General features: G+C 37.7%; 1 protein-coding gene across 1 annotated transcript; it reads right to left on the reverse strand.

The window, feature by feature from the left end:
* Window positions 1-361: 361 nt before the first annotated feature.
* Window positions 362-16332, reverse strand: SLC25A16 (solute carrier family 25 member 16). The gene is made up of 9 exons (XM_058841624.1): window positions 16164-16332; window positions 15249-15341; window positions 13002-13135; window positions 11301-11364; window positions 5812-5933; window positions 5223-5289; window positions 4393-4555; window positions 3421-3489; window positions 362-1913 (listed from the first exon to the last, which is right to left on the reverse strand). Exons 1-9 carry the CDS (start codon window positions 16255-16257, stop codon window positions 1757-1759), a joined length of 963 nt encoding a protein of 320 aa, XP_058697607.1. The 5' UTR covers window positions 16258-16332; the 3' UTR covers window positions 362-1756.

Consider the following 16332-nt stretch of genomic DNA (forward strand, 5'->3'; position numbering starts at 1 on the left):
TGGTAGCAGAATTAAGATGTAAAACTCTTAACTTAATAATCCCTAACAGTTTTCACGTGGAAAAAACCAGGCTTCTTTGCTCACACAGCAAAACAATACAGGAGAAAGTCACCTTAGTTTTTCTAATAGAGTGGATTTATCTCTACTCCAAGAACTTCAAAATGTAAAAATTCACTGTGATATTGGCTAGCTTTTCTTTACTTGAAACTAAAGATAAAATGAAAAGGCGTATTTGATGTCGCTTAATTAATAAAAAAAAATGACAATTTTGTTCTTATCTACCTGTTAGGGCAAACACAGTTCATTCCAGAAACATATATTCTTCCTGGTTGCAACATACACAAATCACACAAAGACATTAGTTCAAAAATTTTAATAAAATATATCCAGATACATTTCATTCTCTGTCCAGAGGTACACCGTAGATTTCAAATAAATACATGTTTTTAAGAAACTGGGGGAAAAAAATTGAGCCACAGAAGTTGGTATTGAATATATAACTGAAAATCCAGTTTGTTAAATTTGTCAGAATTAAGCAAATCAGTCCTACCATCCACCACTTAACATAACCATCGCCAATTATAAGACACTAAAATATTTACAATAAATAACTTACATGAAGTAAATGCTTTACAATTTCCTGAATCAAGTGAGTAAAATCAAGAGTACCAATGCGAATTGTGTATAAAATAATTCCTTCCAGAAAAGGAATTATAGGAGGAGGCAAAACATGCAATAGTCTATTGCATACCATACTTGAGAAACAGTACGTACACACACCTACAGACGCCAATACAATCTTAATTTTCCTTTCTGTGTGAGGTTGGATGTGGTCCACACACCTAAACAAGTAAATGCAGCAGCATGCAGTCTTCTTTGTCACCACGGTTTAAGGTAAGTAAAAACCTGATTACACCAGCTAGTACTGGGAAGTACGTAACCTACTCAGCCTTGAATAAACCAAATCAAGAACGCTCAGCTCCACAGAAAAGCTTTCCAAGATTAGGCCCCTACAACCTGCCACAAGGACATCTTTTCCCTGTAAAATTCCCCCCTGCTTTTATTTGTGTAGTACAGCATTTCTTAGAATGTATGCCAAGAAACTGGTTTCCAAATTGCAAGATTTCTAATACTGCTAAATACATCCTGCTGATTCTAACGGAAATGGCTGAAGAGACTTTCCTGTGTAGCAGTCTGAAGACAAATGCATTGCTCTTGCATACAGAAAACTTGTACAGAACACAAATAAAAGGCTGCTTACAGTGTGATCTGCCAAGCTCAGCTTCTGCAGACCTGGCAAGGATCTGAATGCCAAAATCATGGCATTATGTTCAAATCAGTTTATTCCATTTAACTTTAAATAACAACAGATGCCTAATTAGTAGCTTAAAGAGCAGCATAATCAGCAGCATGTAACTCCTGGAATGGTGATAAAGCTAAATAACTAACAGCTTGGAACCCGTATAAAACATGGGTGTCACCTCCAAAACTGTGTCATTCCTAAAATTCATCTAATGAAGCCTAGAAGGTCAAGTGCAAAAAAAAGTGTTTGGAGCTATCTAATGTTTATTGTGATGTGTCACCTGGTTTTGACTCCAGGAAATTAACTGCATTTTGGCAAATAAAGATGTCAGACAACAGCAGGTCCACAGTAACAGAAAGCTTTTTTTAAGCTTCAAGTAATTTATTCATCAAGATTTGATGATTGATATTGTAGTTTTGATATTGTAAGTTTTTAGTCTTCTGAAAGAAAGAATCAGTTGAGGTGCAAGAATTGTTTCATAAGTTCATATGTGGTAAAAGCCACAGCCTGGGAAGGAATACAACGAATGTAATTTAAGGATAAACCACGGTACAGTCCTCTTCGTACTCCATGTTGTTGATACACATATTTCAGTGTCTGCACCATTGTACTGGAAAAAATAAGAACTCAAATCATTAGTGGATACACATATTCAGTATCAAAATAATTTTCTTTAATTACAAGACACTTTTTTACTTGGGTTTTAAGAGACCCGTGGAGAAAAACCTGTGGCATTCCATACAGCAAAGCCACATATGACCAAAAGACAGCTTGAGCTTCCTCAAGGAATCTGGGCCCAAGGGCTGGGAACTGGAAAGAGGACAGTGCAGTCTCAGCTGAAAAACAGTCAGTCTGAAAACACCTACCCTACAGGACATATTAAGGTGTTTTACAACAGAACAGTCTCTTGCCTAACTGGCAGGAAGGAGCTGAGAAGCATCAATTCCTTTTACAAATAATAATCTGATTATATAATATTTGACCTTATTAAAAGCAGAAACTGCACTGTATACACAAAGAGACCTTTTCTCACATGCATTGAAACTAAGCAAACAGATGTGAAATGGAAAGCACTTAAGGTGCTTGGTATTTCCATGTTATTGAAGACAGTGCTCTTGGAGAGCATCTCCCATATGTTCCAAAGCTTTGAGGCTTCCTGCTTGCTTTTTCCTCTCATCCTCTAAAGATATACCTGTGTCTGTACCTTCAAAGCACAGCTCTCTATACAGTCACAATAAAATTGTTAAATTGGGAAGCCTCAGGTCTGTAAAAATAGTCCTCACAAATGCAAAAACTAAAACCCTGGGAACAATGAACATATTTTTATTTTAAAGTTATCAGAAATGGATAACAGCAAAATTTTAAAAAAATGGCTGGTAAAGAAAACAGAACTGCTTCACAGTTAAGCAACATTGAGGTTGTTTGTGAAAGGTCATTCAGCCTGTTCTTGGTAGGATTCAACTTTCCACACAGGAGGTTCACAGTGAATTTCACTGGATTCAGACATACACAATTCCACAAGATTGAAACTAACCAAAACTGTCCCAGAATTGAATCTGATTGAGACAATTTGAAATTTAGAAAGATTCTCAAGATGAGAGCTGATTGAATACTATTATGATTTTTAAGGTATTATGGTGCTTCCACTTCTACTGGAGGAACCTTAATGTGTGAGGTGTAGAAGATTTCTGCAAGTGCAAAAAAGCTCAAATAAAATTGTATTATTCAAAATCATCTTATGGAACAGATTCTGCACCATTAAAATACACTCAAACTATTTCATTTCAGTTGAAGCATTCAGTCTCTTTTTCAGAGATCTTTCTGATATTAAAGGTAGCACAAATTGCATTAAAATACAAAAAAAAAAACATTTTACTAATACAAATACAGGATTTACTAACAAGGGTGCCATTGTTATATTTCAGGTACCTTTTTAATCCCAGATTGATAATGTCAGCCTTTGTCTGTGGGGAAACTTTTTTATTAAAAGCATGAAGAAATCAACAACATAGTAGTTCAGGGGGGTGGTGATTTTCTTATTTTGGAAGGTTTAAATTAAGAATTGAACTTAGCTCAGACATCCAAGAACTCAGAAGAGATGCAGAGGAAATACTTACAGGCACTTTTCAGAGTCTGGGAGAACCGCTCCCAGCTGCATTCGCCTACGAGTTACATCCAGGGGATATCTGCAGAGAAGATATTTAAACAGCAGTTCAAGCACATGTGTGACAACTGCTTGAATATTGTTTACACAATAACACCAAGGAGTCCACCTGCAACCTCCAAGCTCCCCTTTCAGTGAGTCAGGAATCCAGCTTAGATTCTCAACACAGCTGAAAGCTCTCCAAAAAGGGAGACTCCCCTTACACAAAACCAGCAAACCAGAGCTCTTAATATATTCCATTTGGCATTAGTAAGGAAGACACATGAAGATCAGATGAGAGTATAAAACAGTCTGTAAAATGCTGAAGGGAGAAGGGAGAAGACACCAGCATTGAAAATAAAATTAACAGTTTAAGGATTAATAGGCAATTTTATTTGCAATGCAGTGATTTAATGAAAAATCCATGCCATACAAGTCCATTAAATTAACTTATTTTATGGACAAAATAAAATAGAACAAGAACACATGAGAAAGGAAAAAGCAAGCAAAGTAATAAAAATACCAAAAACACTATCTGAAAGTCTACCAAAGCAGACTTTTTTGCTTTGATTTTTTTTTTTAATCCTATGGCTTCATAGGTCACACAGATTTAAAAGTAAATTGGAATAATGAAATTCTGCAAATTATGTTCTGGGTCAAAATTTTTTAGCTTTACAAACAAGCTAAGAAACAAGATTGTTACTAAAAAAGATTCCAGTGGATTTTAGGAGATTTGCCTGAATCTGTTCAGATTCACTGGATAACTCTTAAAAGGCCCTGAAGATTAAATAGATATTTAGTAACTGCAACAATAGGAAATACCCGAATTTCAGTATTTCATTTAAGAACCTTACTAACAATCAGACTTAGATTTAACTGTGTAAGATAAAAGTTTCTTTAGAATGAACAGCTACAGAGATGAAACCAACCCCATACCCAAACTTACGATATCGTCTGAGCTATTGCTCCAGCTATGCCACCACACAGCAGATTTACATGTGTTTTCAAAACTAAGACATCGGGGTTATCTAATGAAGGCCGTCCAAGCAAGTTAGGTGCTTGAGCAAGTCCAATGCTCTTTAAGGTACCAAAGGTAAAAAATGAAAAACCTAAAAGGAAATTTAATTTTATGTACTTGTTGATGTATCATCATAAACAAAAAGCTGCATTCACAAAATGAGACTATTTTTGTCTTAAGCAGAAAAATAGATAAACAGTATTTTGAACTTCTGCAGTAACTTCTGTCCAAATGAATTTGTGTTTATACATAATGCTACAAGTTTGCTTTAAATAAGCCAGACTGCGAGTTTTAAGTTGCTGTATTGCTGTCAAGAATCTTTCCTTGCTCCTAAAATCTTTCTAACTGAGGGACACCTCTCAGCTTTTAAAAACGAGTGTAGTTTAGCCGGGCTGTTGTGCTCTGTTCCACATCACCCCTGCCTTACATGCAGGAGTATTTACGGAAAAGCCACCAGGAGATGGAGCCAATACGGAGGCTCTGAGGCCTCATTTACAGAGCACCCACTCCCAAGGATCTGCCTGTTAGAGAGAAATAGCCTCCATGATTTCTTGGGGGAAAACTGGGAAGGACAAGACAACCACTAGTATACCTTTCTCACTCTGAAGTCTAGATTTTGACTATTGAAGACACTTTTTAAGGAGAATCATTGAAGATGATTTGGACAGAAGCTAATTAACTAGGTGTGTAAATATATTAAACAAATTTAGTAGCGCACAGAAATGCTGGAGGACTGCCACGTTCTGGTTTTAACTTACCTGCATACGGTGCCATTCCCACCACAGTTGGCATCAGCCCTCTGTAGAACCCTCTAAAACCACCTTCCTTTGAAAGAAAAACACAGCAGCATTTGTGGCAAGAGAAACAAGTGTCTTGAGTTACCCAGCTGTTCATACGGACTCCCACGACAGCAATCTGACTAGCACCATCTACCACCAAGGAGCTCATGTCATGTTCTGCTTCCTGTGCCTGAAGAAGGGACAACTGCCTGGCTCCACAGGAGATAAGTGAAAATGAAGGAGAAACATCTACACCCAACATCGTAACTGGAAACATTTATGCATTAAACATAGCCCTCCTCCCCAAAATCTTTTTGGTAACATAAGTAGTTTATTTGAAAAGCAGCTTCTCTGCTCTTTCTGACCTCCCACTTACACGAGCCTTAGCTACAGCTCAGCAGCCTAAGTCAAAAGCAGCATCCAAATAGCTTTTTACATTAAAAAAATCAAAGTGCACGCAATGAAGTCACGTTATTTTGCACTAAAAGCCATTATGTTCAATGCAGTGCAACATTATTTAAAGAGCATATTTTGGTTTGACAGAACTGAAGATTAAAAGAAAAAATACCTTTGTGTAAATCATCTTGAATGCATGGATAATTCCCATGTACTTGTGTTCCCCTTTTACTTGGAACGCCAGGCGAACTCTAACCATATCAAGAGGGTAAGTACAAATCACTGCTGTAATACCTTTATTAAAAACAAAAACAAAACAAGCAAACAAAACTCACCTACACCTTATCTGATTCTAGGATTATTTTGAAAAGTAGAAAAACTCCTTTTCTGGCAGTGAATACAATAGCATATACAAACTATTTTGTTAAAGAAACACTTAAAGCCACTTATAATCAGTACACAGGAACACACAAAGGATTTATATTTCTACTTGGTGTTCACTGAAGCAGCACACCTAGATTTTCCAAGATTTATGGGCCTGACTACATTCACCTGAGCAATCTTATTGAAATTCATAGCTCCTAAGAATCAGGCTAGTCAAGTACATCAGATTTGCTGGACTGCAAACATGAAACCTAATCCTACCATATTAAAAACAAAAAAAATTCAAACCACCAAATTTACATGTTTTATTCCAAAAAGGTTCTGCCAGAATTTGGTGTGATTACTGGGTATAGATACATTAATTTACCTACTGTATCTGAAAATACTAAACATATTCTAGTAGCACACTAAATATATTCTAATTACATCTAAAATAGAGCTTCATACTGAAGAGAAATATTTAACTGTGTTGCATTACTGCATTTCAATAGTTCATATTACATCAGCACTTATATTTTAAAACTGAACAGAAAAGCTTTCTGGACTTAAGATGCAAAATCAAAGGAAAAAAAACCCAAAAACCAAATCTTAAAACTCATCCAGTTAGGATCTGCTTCAAAACAGCTTAAATGCTGGCCAACTTACAATTCTGGAAACACAACTCCAGTACAAAAAACAACAATTCTAACAGTTACCTGAGTAACAAATTATTTCCAACTGCTAGGTATTGAGGTAAACCACATCATGGCTGACAAATTGTTTGGAGGGAATAGTTAAAACTGTTGACTGACAACAGTGGTCATTTTCTGATGGTACACCACAGTCACCAAAAAAAACCCCAAAACTCAAACACAAAGAAAATCTGGGAAAAGGTGAAAAAGAAAGTAAAAACCTTTGTAATTGGCACTGTTTTCTAGCAAGTCCTCTGATACAGCCAGATGTAGCTTTTTTAAATTGGTCCTGCAGAAGATAAGCATGTTTTTCATTCTGGCAGGAAATTGTCGCTTCCTCTTAAGTTTTAATAGTCTCTCAATGACACCTCTTTTTGTAGCTGTATCATCTCCCCTCCTTTCCACAAGGCCAAGACAAATCCATAACGGGAAAGAAAAAAAGCAAACACAAACCAACAACAGAATCCAAACACAATACAACTCCTGCAAACAAGCTCTTCATAACTTTTATGCCTGGAGTCAAAAAACCAAAAAACACTGCTCTGATAATCTGAATGATCTGAAAGTTATCAGGATTAGATGGTGAGGAAAAAAAACACTGTCAGTGAGCTATCAAAAATCTGACACTGGTCAACTCTCAACTGAGAGCCAAGTTTGTGAGATTCTGGATTATCCCACCAGTAATTAATTTCAGAAGACAAAAACACCTCTTTTGGAGATTTTGGACAAGTCCTCTGAACAGAAAGCAGACATCTGCAGTTTATTTCTTAAGTTGTCTCACCCACAGGATTCAAAAGTTGGAAGCTGCAAAACACTTCAAGACTGTTTCCACTGACTTACATGAAATGCAATCCCTCAGTCTAGAGCCTTTCCTTAATGGATTCCTTGACATGTCCAGAAATATCATAAAATAGATTAAGTCAAGCAGTTTTAAAAAAAATAAGGGGGGTAGGTGGGGAGGAAGCACTTTTACAGAGCTTAAGAGTGCACAGGAAAGTGATCCCACTCCAGAAAACAGACTTTACCCTCACTTCTCCTTTCCAATCGTGCACTGATATCTATCCAGGAACCTCCTCTGAACAAAGGCTAACAACAGACCAACCAAGAGCTTGGCAAATGCACTATTTAGTGAACACAGTCTATCCCCATTCATGATAGCTAAGCCAAAAATCTCTCCTGGGTTAGGTTAAACAGGCCAGATTCAAGAGATTCAACAGTTCAGAGATACATACAGCAATTCCCACTGGCTGATCTGAAATAATCATCATAGGGGAATGTAGCTACTCCCTTCAAAGAGCTTCCTCAAAACCAGCAGACTTTCTCACTGCCAGTGCTGACCCAGAAGCCAGGGAAAGACCACTCTTCACTTCCCACATTGTCCTCAAGCACCTTTGACCACTCTTGGGGACAAGATACTGGGTTACATGGACTAAAGACACAATGACAGTGAAGCACATTAGACTGTCCTTGATTTGCTTCCCAGGCTTTGGGAGTTAACAGTGAGATTAGCTCTAAAGGGATTCATCTGTCTCCCAATTTTCCTACTATCTCTCTGTTCTTAGTAATTTTCTTTCTTTGGAAAGAAAAATAACAAAACAAAACAAAACTATCTGGAGCAAGAAAAAAAACACAAGCGAAATACATTTACATTACAAACACAGCTGGTATGCAAGTTTTTATGATCTCTGTATCATGCTCTTTGTACTTTATCAGTGGCTCCAGAGATCAAATTAAGCCAGGAGATTCCATGGAATAAAGCTCAAAAAGTGATAAGCACAAGACACAGCCTTGATCTCAGGAAGATTTGCTCCTTAGCTAATATAAAGATTAATTTAGCCAAGTAGCATCTTCTGAACAAAAGAAAGCTTCAGAAACTGCAACACACAGAAATTGTTGATAACAAAAAAACATTTATCAGACAGGTTAAAGAATGCCTAATTCATTGGTCCTAATATTTCTTTATGTCCAATATGTAATTCTGTTTCCCTCCATAGTGCATCCAAAGATCTAGACCAGATTTTTTTAAAATGCTAACTGAAGTAGGTAACTGTTAATTACATACTATTTAAAATGGAGACAGCCAATATCCTTCCTAGATAATACTAGGTCAGTACTATTTTCAATCACTTTTAGTAGAAGTAAAAAGCTAAAAACAAAAACATACTTTCTGTATTAGTTTAATGGGACTTGAGTTTATTCTAGATAACATCTAGTCTTTTTTGGCTTTGTTATTTTGAAGTTAATCAAGTGCAGAAGAGGAAATACACATTTCTGTCTTTTAATTTGGATTTGTCTATTAGAAAACTTAAAAAAAAAAATTGTAAAATCATCCTGTGATGTTTTATTTCATGTAACTTGTTCATTTTTGTTATTAGATAATTTTCCTAAACCGCACAAACCTCTGTGATTTCTCTTCTGCCCAGCTCTGTCCTTCCTTAAAGAAGCTATACACTACTTATCCGTTAATGAAGTGTTACAGCTGAAATTTGAATCACACAAGACTCAGGAAATTCAGAGTTAGAGTTTCCACAGTAACTTTAACTTGGTCTCCTTAAATATATGCATTACAATAGGCTTTTCTTTTCTCTCTCTCCACTACCCCCATCCCCACTTCCCCTGTGGATATGCTTTTGATCCTGTTTATCACTTACAGAAGACACTGAAATGTTTCCCACCGCTCTGAAGGATTCAGGTCTGATGACCACTAGTCATGTTGGAAACACTGACATAAACAAGACTTAAGTCTCTGGGTACAGAGAAGTGAAAGCAGACAGCTGCCTGGCTGGTGGAGAGGGAACAAGAAGTTAAAATAAATACAGATTATCTATTCTCAACTTCTTAAAACTGCAACCTGTGAAGCTGTGAAGACCCCTCTGCACCAGCACTGGGGTTTGTGCAGCACATCATCTTCAGCATGGAAGACACAGAAAAATATCCTTTATTTGAGCCAGTGCAGGAAGGAAAGCAAGAAATATTACCAATTGCTTTCAAGTCTTTTCTTTTTTGTTTGCAAACCTAGAAAACTTCTGTACCAGATTTCAATCTCTCTACTCAGCGACTCCTTCCTCCCCTATATCTCCTTGATATACTTAAGATAAATCCTCTGCCTCTTATTATCTAAAGAATATCCCAAGAAGCAGTTAATGCCACCAAGTAAACAAATAGTGAGACACTCACATGTGACACTATATATATACTTAACTGCTGTTAAGTATATAAATCAAGCTCAGTTCCTCACTTTTGGGGTTCTAAAAACAGAACTATTGAGTATATTGTACTTAAACACACCAGATAAAGCAGATTGTGGTTGCCAGACAGCTCTGTATATTAATTTATTTCTGTTACTCTAACCACACAAACCAGATTTAACCAGTAAGGTGCTTACAAAAATGCCAGATGCTATTAATTTATTTACGGGAAGAATTCCACCCCATCCAACACTGACAGATTAAGCTGATTATTCAGGGTTTTCACAGTGCCTCTCAAGTCAGGTTCCCAGTCTCTGACAAAGCTCCTGGAAAAGCTAATAAAGATAATAATAATAATCTTCTGGGTGGATGGGGGGAAAGTGAATTGCAAAATGCTCCTCAGAACAGTTAAAGCCAGGGGAAAGGAAAAAAAAAAGAAGAAAAAAAATCTATGGATCTAGGGGGTTTTTTGACTTTTCAGATAGAAAGCCAGCCAAATTCTGGAACATATCTTAGCAAACAGGTTTTGTTAGTTTTTAGGACTCTTGTTATTGTTTAATTTCATTCTCTTTCCTCTGATGCCACACAAAGCCAGACTATTTTTATGAGACCTTCCTAGTTTAACTGAAGGTAGTATTAAAAAATCCCAGTATTTTCTTTCCAAAAGAAGCTAAATATTAATACCCGTAACTATTTAAGGACTATCACTAGACAGTACTAAGCCTATTTTACAAATTAAAAGCACATTAGAAGCCCTTCAATTAAAACTCAGTCCACTATTACTTACCTTCCCCTATTTTTCTCTTAGCTACTTTTGACTCAATGACTAGTAAGAGGAAAACAAATATATAATCATAATACACACTAGCAGTTTACTGATGGGTTTTTCTGCTGCTATTGCACTAATTAATAAATGAGAGATTTTGACATTCACAAATATGATCTAAAGAGCATCATGACAATCCTGCACTGGACATGGAAACGTACAGACATTTCTGGCAAATCCAAAGAAACTCCTCATTTAAGAAGCCACATTTCTCTGTTTCTGTGGGCTTATATTCAACCTAGCAGCAGTGGCAGAGGGGCTGATGAGCTAATTCTACCAGAACCTGCAGCTTTATACTTACATATCAATGCCCCTGGTTTTTACACTTTTTTAAATGCCATAATAAAAGACTATAAAAAAACTGTGCTTCACAACATAGCACAGAATTCACCACTTGCACAAATATATTTTAAAGAATACTCTTAGACAAACAGATTTCAATTAGGCAACCACATTAAATTAACCATTTACTAGTACAGCTGCTTAATACAAATTTGCAGGAGCTTGACCCAACACCACATCACATCATTCTCTGAATGAATATTAACTTCTCAGCAAAAGGCACGTCTGAAATCCAAGTACAAAACTATACCTGCCATGGATCCAGCCATTAATCGATGCACGTGCCCAGAAATCCCAAGCTGTTTCTTTATTACCTACACAATATGGAACATTTACAGTAGTCAGATATCAGAAAAGACAGGGAAAACACAGCACAAAGTTTATTAGCACATTAGTGCGAACTCTGCAGCGGTTTCCAAGAAATTTACAATGCTACAAATTCAATCCAGAACATTTAATTACTGTTAGAGTTTTTTAACTGCTGCAGTTTCCAATTTCTTATTAAAAGCATGGAAGTACTAAAACTCTACCAAAAGCAAAACAATGAGTTGAAAGTAATTGTACTGTTCACTTCAGAAGCTAGATTAATTGTTTATTTAGTTATCATTAATGTGTGTTAAACAAGGAAAACTGAACATGTAGAGAGCAAAGGACACTGAACAAAGTTGAAAAGTAAGAAGAGTCAATTTTTCTTACATGCACATCATGTGAAACACTCCCATAAAGATTTTAACTGGATTAAAAGAAAGAAAAAGAAAAAGAAAAAGGGAGAAATAAAAAGGAAGAGAAAAAGGACAACATTTCAGAGCAAGAACTTGCTAAGTTAATTATGGCCTGGAAGGAAGTTAGAAATTAGCTTCCAGGCTTTTATCAAAAAACTGAGACTTTCTGCTAGAAATATCATTTCATATCTTCCTCCTTCAAGAATTTTTTTTTTCTTTTACATATCCATGCAAATTATTGTGAAGGTTTCTGGTCAATTAATAGATAAAAGAAAGTGCTGTGATACTAACTGGGTTCTTGAAATTGCAGATTCATAAATCATTTCAATTATAAAGCATGGCATGCAATCTTTTATTCCACATGACATAAAACATGCACTGATCAACAGGGTTCATGATTACAGCACAAAAAAAAAGAACCTACAAAACCCATTACAGAACTTCTTTGTATCAGTCTTCTGAAATTTACTCTTAGGGAATCACAATTTCAATCCCACTGTCCTCAGTAAATATTGTACTATTGGCTGGGTACTAAATCTGACCTTTGAAACATGAAATTTCTCCTCACTAATAGCAGAATGGCATTTTTTTACCACAAACAGCAATGTTTAAAAACACTTTGATGCTAACACAACTGACCTCCATGAGATAATGCAAAGATTTATTATGAAAGGGTAAATGCAGGAAAACAGAAAAGAATCCACAAATCTTGCAGGACCCTGGAATGAGCATTTTTATCTTCAAGGTCATTTTTATCTACAGCCTGACATAATAATTTGTCAGGTCAAATAGAACAGTCATATCCAGACAGACTTTCAAGTTTAAGTCATTTTATCTATGAAGTACTAAGAATCCCAACATAAATACAATAAAATTGTTTCATTCTACATTTTTTCCTACATTATTCACAAAGGGCTACCTCATAGCAATACAAATAAGAGAAGACTTTAAACAACCTTTTCTTTTCATCAAAAGAAAGGGTATTATTCTCAACAATACAAACATGTAGAAGTCAGTGTGAATTTCTTTTTCCTTAAGCAACATTGTAAAAGCTTGCCTGTTGTTTTTAATGGGTAAATTCTGATAAAATTAAGCAACCATAGAGAAGATGTGTAGCTAATTAATAAGACACAGAAAATTCAGTGTTTGTTTCACTCACTCAACCAGTCTGTACTCATCGCAAGCAGAAAAAAAAGAGAAAAGAAAAGGAAAACAATAAATTCAGTTACCTTTTTATATTGGTCAAACGCCATAAATTGAATAGCGCCATAAGGAAAGATTCTAATCATCATCGCCCCATTTCCTTTATACAGCCCAAGGTAACCTTCCTTTTTGGGGACAGCACACAGCGTAGAAAATACTCCTGCAGCAATACAAAGAAAGGTCTTTAACACTGTGGGGAAGGAAAACAAAATCAAGGAAATGCTACTGTAAAGAAATTAAGCATATAAAGTTAAGGCTGCATCATGTTGCTCATGTAACTGTGGAAAATCCACTTTCAGTGCCCAAACACTGCTGGAAGGGAGAGCCTAAGGTTAAGTTTTATCAGTTTTCTCATCTCCCAGACTCAGTGAAGCTCTGCACTCAGGCCTGGACTGTGAGCAATGCTACTGCAGGTGCCACTACCCACCCACAGCAGCCCAATGCCAGCAACACAAGGGAGGGAACCTTGTGACTTACAATTCAGTCCCTTCTACATAAGTAAATAATACTTTAAAATCTAAAGCCATGGCAAAACAATCTGATATTGCTACATGCTAAATTGCAGATTAATTAAAATTCCATCACTGAGGAAATCAAGTAAACATGTTGAAGACTGTCATTACTTACGACTTAAACATCTCACAATCTTTATCTCAGAGTTGTTGCAACAAGAAACAATCCTACTTCCTTTTAATTGGTGTGAAATAATGCAAGATCACACAAAGTTTGGGCAAAACCCATAGTTTTACTGTATAAACATTAGCTAGCACTGTTGCTGTCAAACTCACTTCTTAGTTTGATTCTATAAAAGAATTAATTATGATAGTCAAACAGTTTTGATTCATATGGAACCACTAAATAAGAGCAGAAAATGAAAAATACATCTTGCTTTCAGGCGGGAAGAAAAGAGTGGCTGCCAAACTTTCATTTGAATTTCAAACAAAACAAGTATAGTTTCTGGGATTCTAAGAATATGAATAGATTAATGCACCTTGTTACTGTATCACTGTATAGGAATATATTATTACATATTTAATAGTCTATTTACTTTTAAGATGTCATGCTCATTACATGCCTCTGAACTTATTTATGCCAAGACCAGAATTTCTCTCTATGCTGCAATGACGAGTTACTGTTTCTATTTCCTAGAACACACCAGAGATCCACATGGCAGAAGCTCCACAAGGGAAGGGTATAAAAACACACAGTGAGGACTTTTGATGAACTGACCCGTCATGTCTCTGCATTTACAGGTACCTCATCCACATAATTCTCCTTTTTTGTAACATGGACACACATTCAAGTCAGGCACCGTTCAAATAATCAGCATCACATCTGACTCCCAAAATAGGGAAGAACATAAGATTTTAATTGCCAACTATGGTACAGTACAAAGCAAATTGAAAATGAAGATTAAAAATCCCAGTCAAACCAATTATTTCACCCTTCAAGTCTTAGACTTGAGTGTGTACTTGTGTCTTTGTTACTAAAACACATTGTTTGTTTCCCCTTTTGCCATAGCGAATATATACATATCCACTGAATTTCATGATTTAGTAATGAATTATTTTTCCAACTTTCAAAAAAATATTATCTTTAGTGTCTAAGTTAATAACAAGTTTAGTTACATGCAATATTAGCCAATTCAAAATATTTTTTCTCCCTGATAATTGCAACACTTAAAATTTAGAGCAAAAGTTATGACAATATTTCAGTAACATCTGACACAAATGGCTCAAATACTCTGCACGAGAGGGCACTGTTACAGCCCGCAGAGAACATTTCTGAATGTTTGCTCTCTCACTGTGATGCAACACAGATGCTGAGCACAGACCACCTGCACCTACACCAGGCACAAACCTCTGCTCTCCCATTCCCACCAGCCATCCCTGTCTGAAAAGCAGGATCCCCACGGTTCCTGGGAACTGGCACCCACTGCAGCAGAGTTTGTACTGAAATGATTCAAGCTTTGAAGCTGTGATTACCCAATCTCCTGCTGCCTTCTGTAAGCAGCAGATCAAGCCTAGCTCTTACATGCCTTATTGAGGATTATTCTGACATCTCTAACACATCGACTGATACCACAACTTACACAGGGCTTTGTCTTTCTTCTCAAACAGTAACAAAACATGGCACACAGCCCGACCAGACAGATACAACCTGCTGTCTGATAAGCACCTTTTTTATCAGCCTCATCACTGAGGAAATCAATATACCCAAACCACAAACACTGCATTTAAAACCAAAACTCAGACACACCGCAGCCATCTTACCTAGATGTTTGTAATGGTGGTTATGAGCTTGCAGCAAAATCTTTACTCGATCCAGTGGTGCAGTAGTTGTCTTGGCACAACATCCTGCAACACCTTTCCAAGAGACAAACAGAAAGTGACAGGATGAAAAAAATTCTTGAGGTCAGCAGTTAAATAAGGGATTTTTCTAATGTAGTTAATTCAGTCAGGAACTGGAAAAAGCCCTTATGTTAAGTAAACAGCTTCTATTAGATGTTACAAAGCCCTTGAAGCCTTAGCGAAACATTTAAGCTACTTTTCCTGTTTACAAAAACCCAGGCCACTGTCTGTTTCAGCTGCTAAGGTCATTGCAGAAGGAACTTTCCTGCAAGTTACTCAAGAGTTTTCCATCCCATTTCCTCCTTCCCTTTTGCGGGGAAACAGCCCTTGTTGATGTTCCCAAGGAGGTGGGCTACGTGTCTGAGAATGAGATCAGAGAGGGTGGCATGGTATAAGAACTTGAAATAAACGCACCCTGCTCCTACCTCGAGCAAATCAGACAGCTGAGACAACACCTTCCAGGAAGAATAAACAGGCTTTTTCTCTAGGAGATTATTAATGTGGCTTTGTGTTTGCCAGGATCGCCCCTTCACACCACCTTCATCTTCCCAACAGCAGCCTGAACAGTCTGCGGACAGGGATAACCCGCCCTCTCCGAGCACCCCAACGCGGGTTTGTGCTCTGGGAACATTTAACTGGCGGCTGACCGCGGCTCCTCGCTGCTTCTGACACACGTGCGAGTCACTGGCGTGCACCGCGCCACCCGCGCTAGTCCCTTAGGGGGGAAAAGGAAAAGCGAGCTCCCCGCTTCCCCAGGCGACGAGAGCCGGCGGCAATCTCACCGGGGACAGCGCCACCGAAGCGCGCCTGCCGCCGCTCCCCGCCCGGGGCACCCACCTCCGGCGATGAAGGAGCGCAGCCAGTAGAAGTCTCGGCGCGCCGCGGCCGGGGGCAGCGCGGCTCCGGGCGCCGCGGCCGCCGGGGAAGCCATGGGGCCGGGCCGGGCCGTGCCGGCTCCCGCAGGGGCAGCGCGGTGCCCCCGCCGCGCCGCAGGGGCGGAGCTCGG

Source organism: Poecile atricapillus, chromosome 6 (genome assembly GCF_030490865.1).
Source record: "Poecile atricapillus isolate bPoeAtr1 chromosome 6, bPoeAtr1.hap1, whole genome shotgun sequence".
Taxonomy (NCBI): domain Eukaryota; kingdom Metazoa; phylum Chordata; class Aves; order Passeriformes; family Paridae; genus Poecile; species Poecile atricapillus.

What these genes read in the sequence shown, in the direction of transcription:
- SLC25A16 (XM_058841624.1), bottom strand. Translation starts at nt 16,257, where the DNA reads ATGGCTTCCCCGGCGGCCGCGGCGCCCGGAGCCGCGCTGCCCCCGGCC. An exon ending in GCGCTCCTTCATCGCCGGAG is followed by an intron (nt 15,342 to 16,163) that starts GTGGGTGCCCCG and finishes TCTCTTGGAAAG; the next exon opens with GTGTTGCAGGATGTTGTGCC. An exon ending in AATGGCTGGATCCATGGCAG is followed by an intron (nt 5,934 to 11,300) that starts GTATAGTTTTGT and finishes TTTTTAATAAAG; the next exon opens with GTATTACAGCAGTGATTTGT.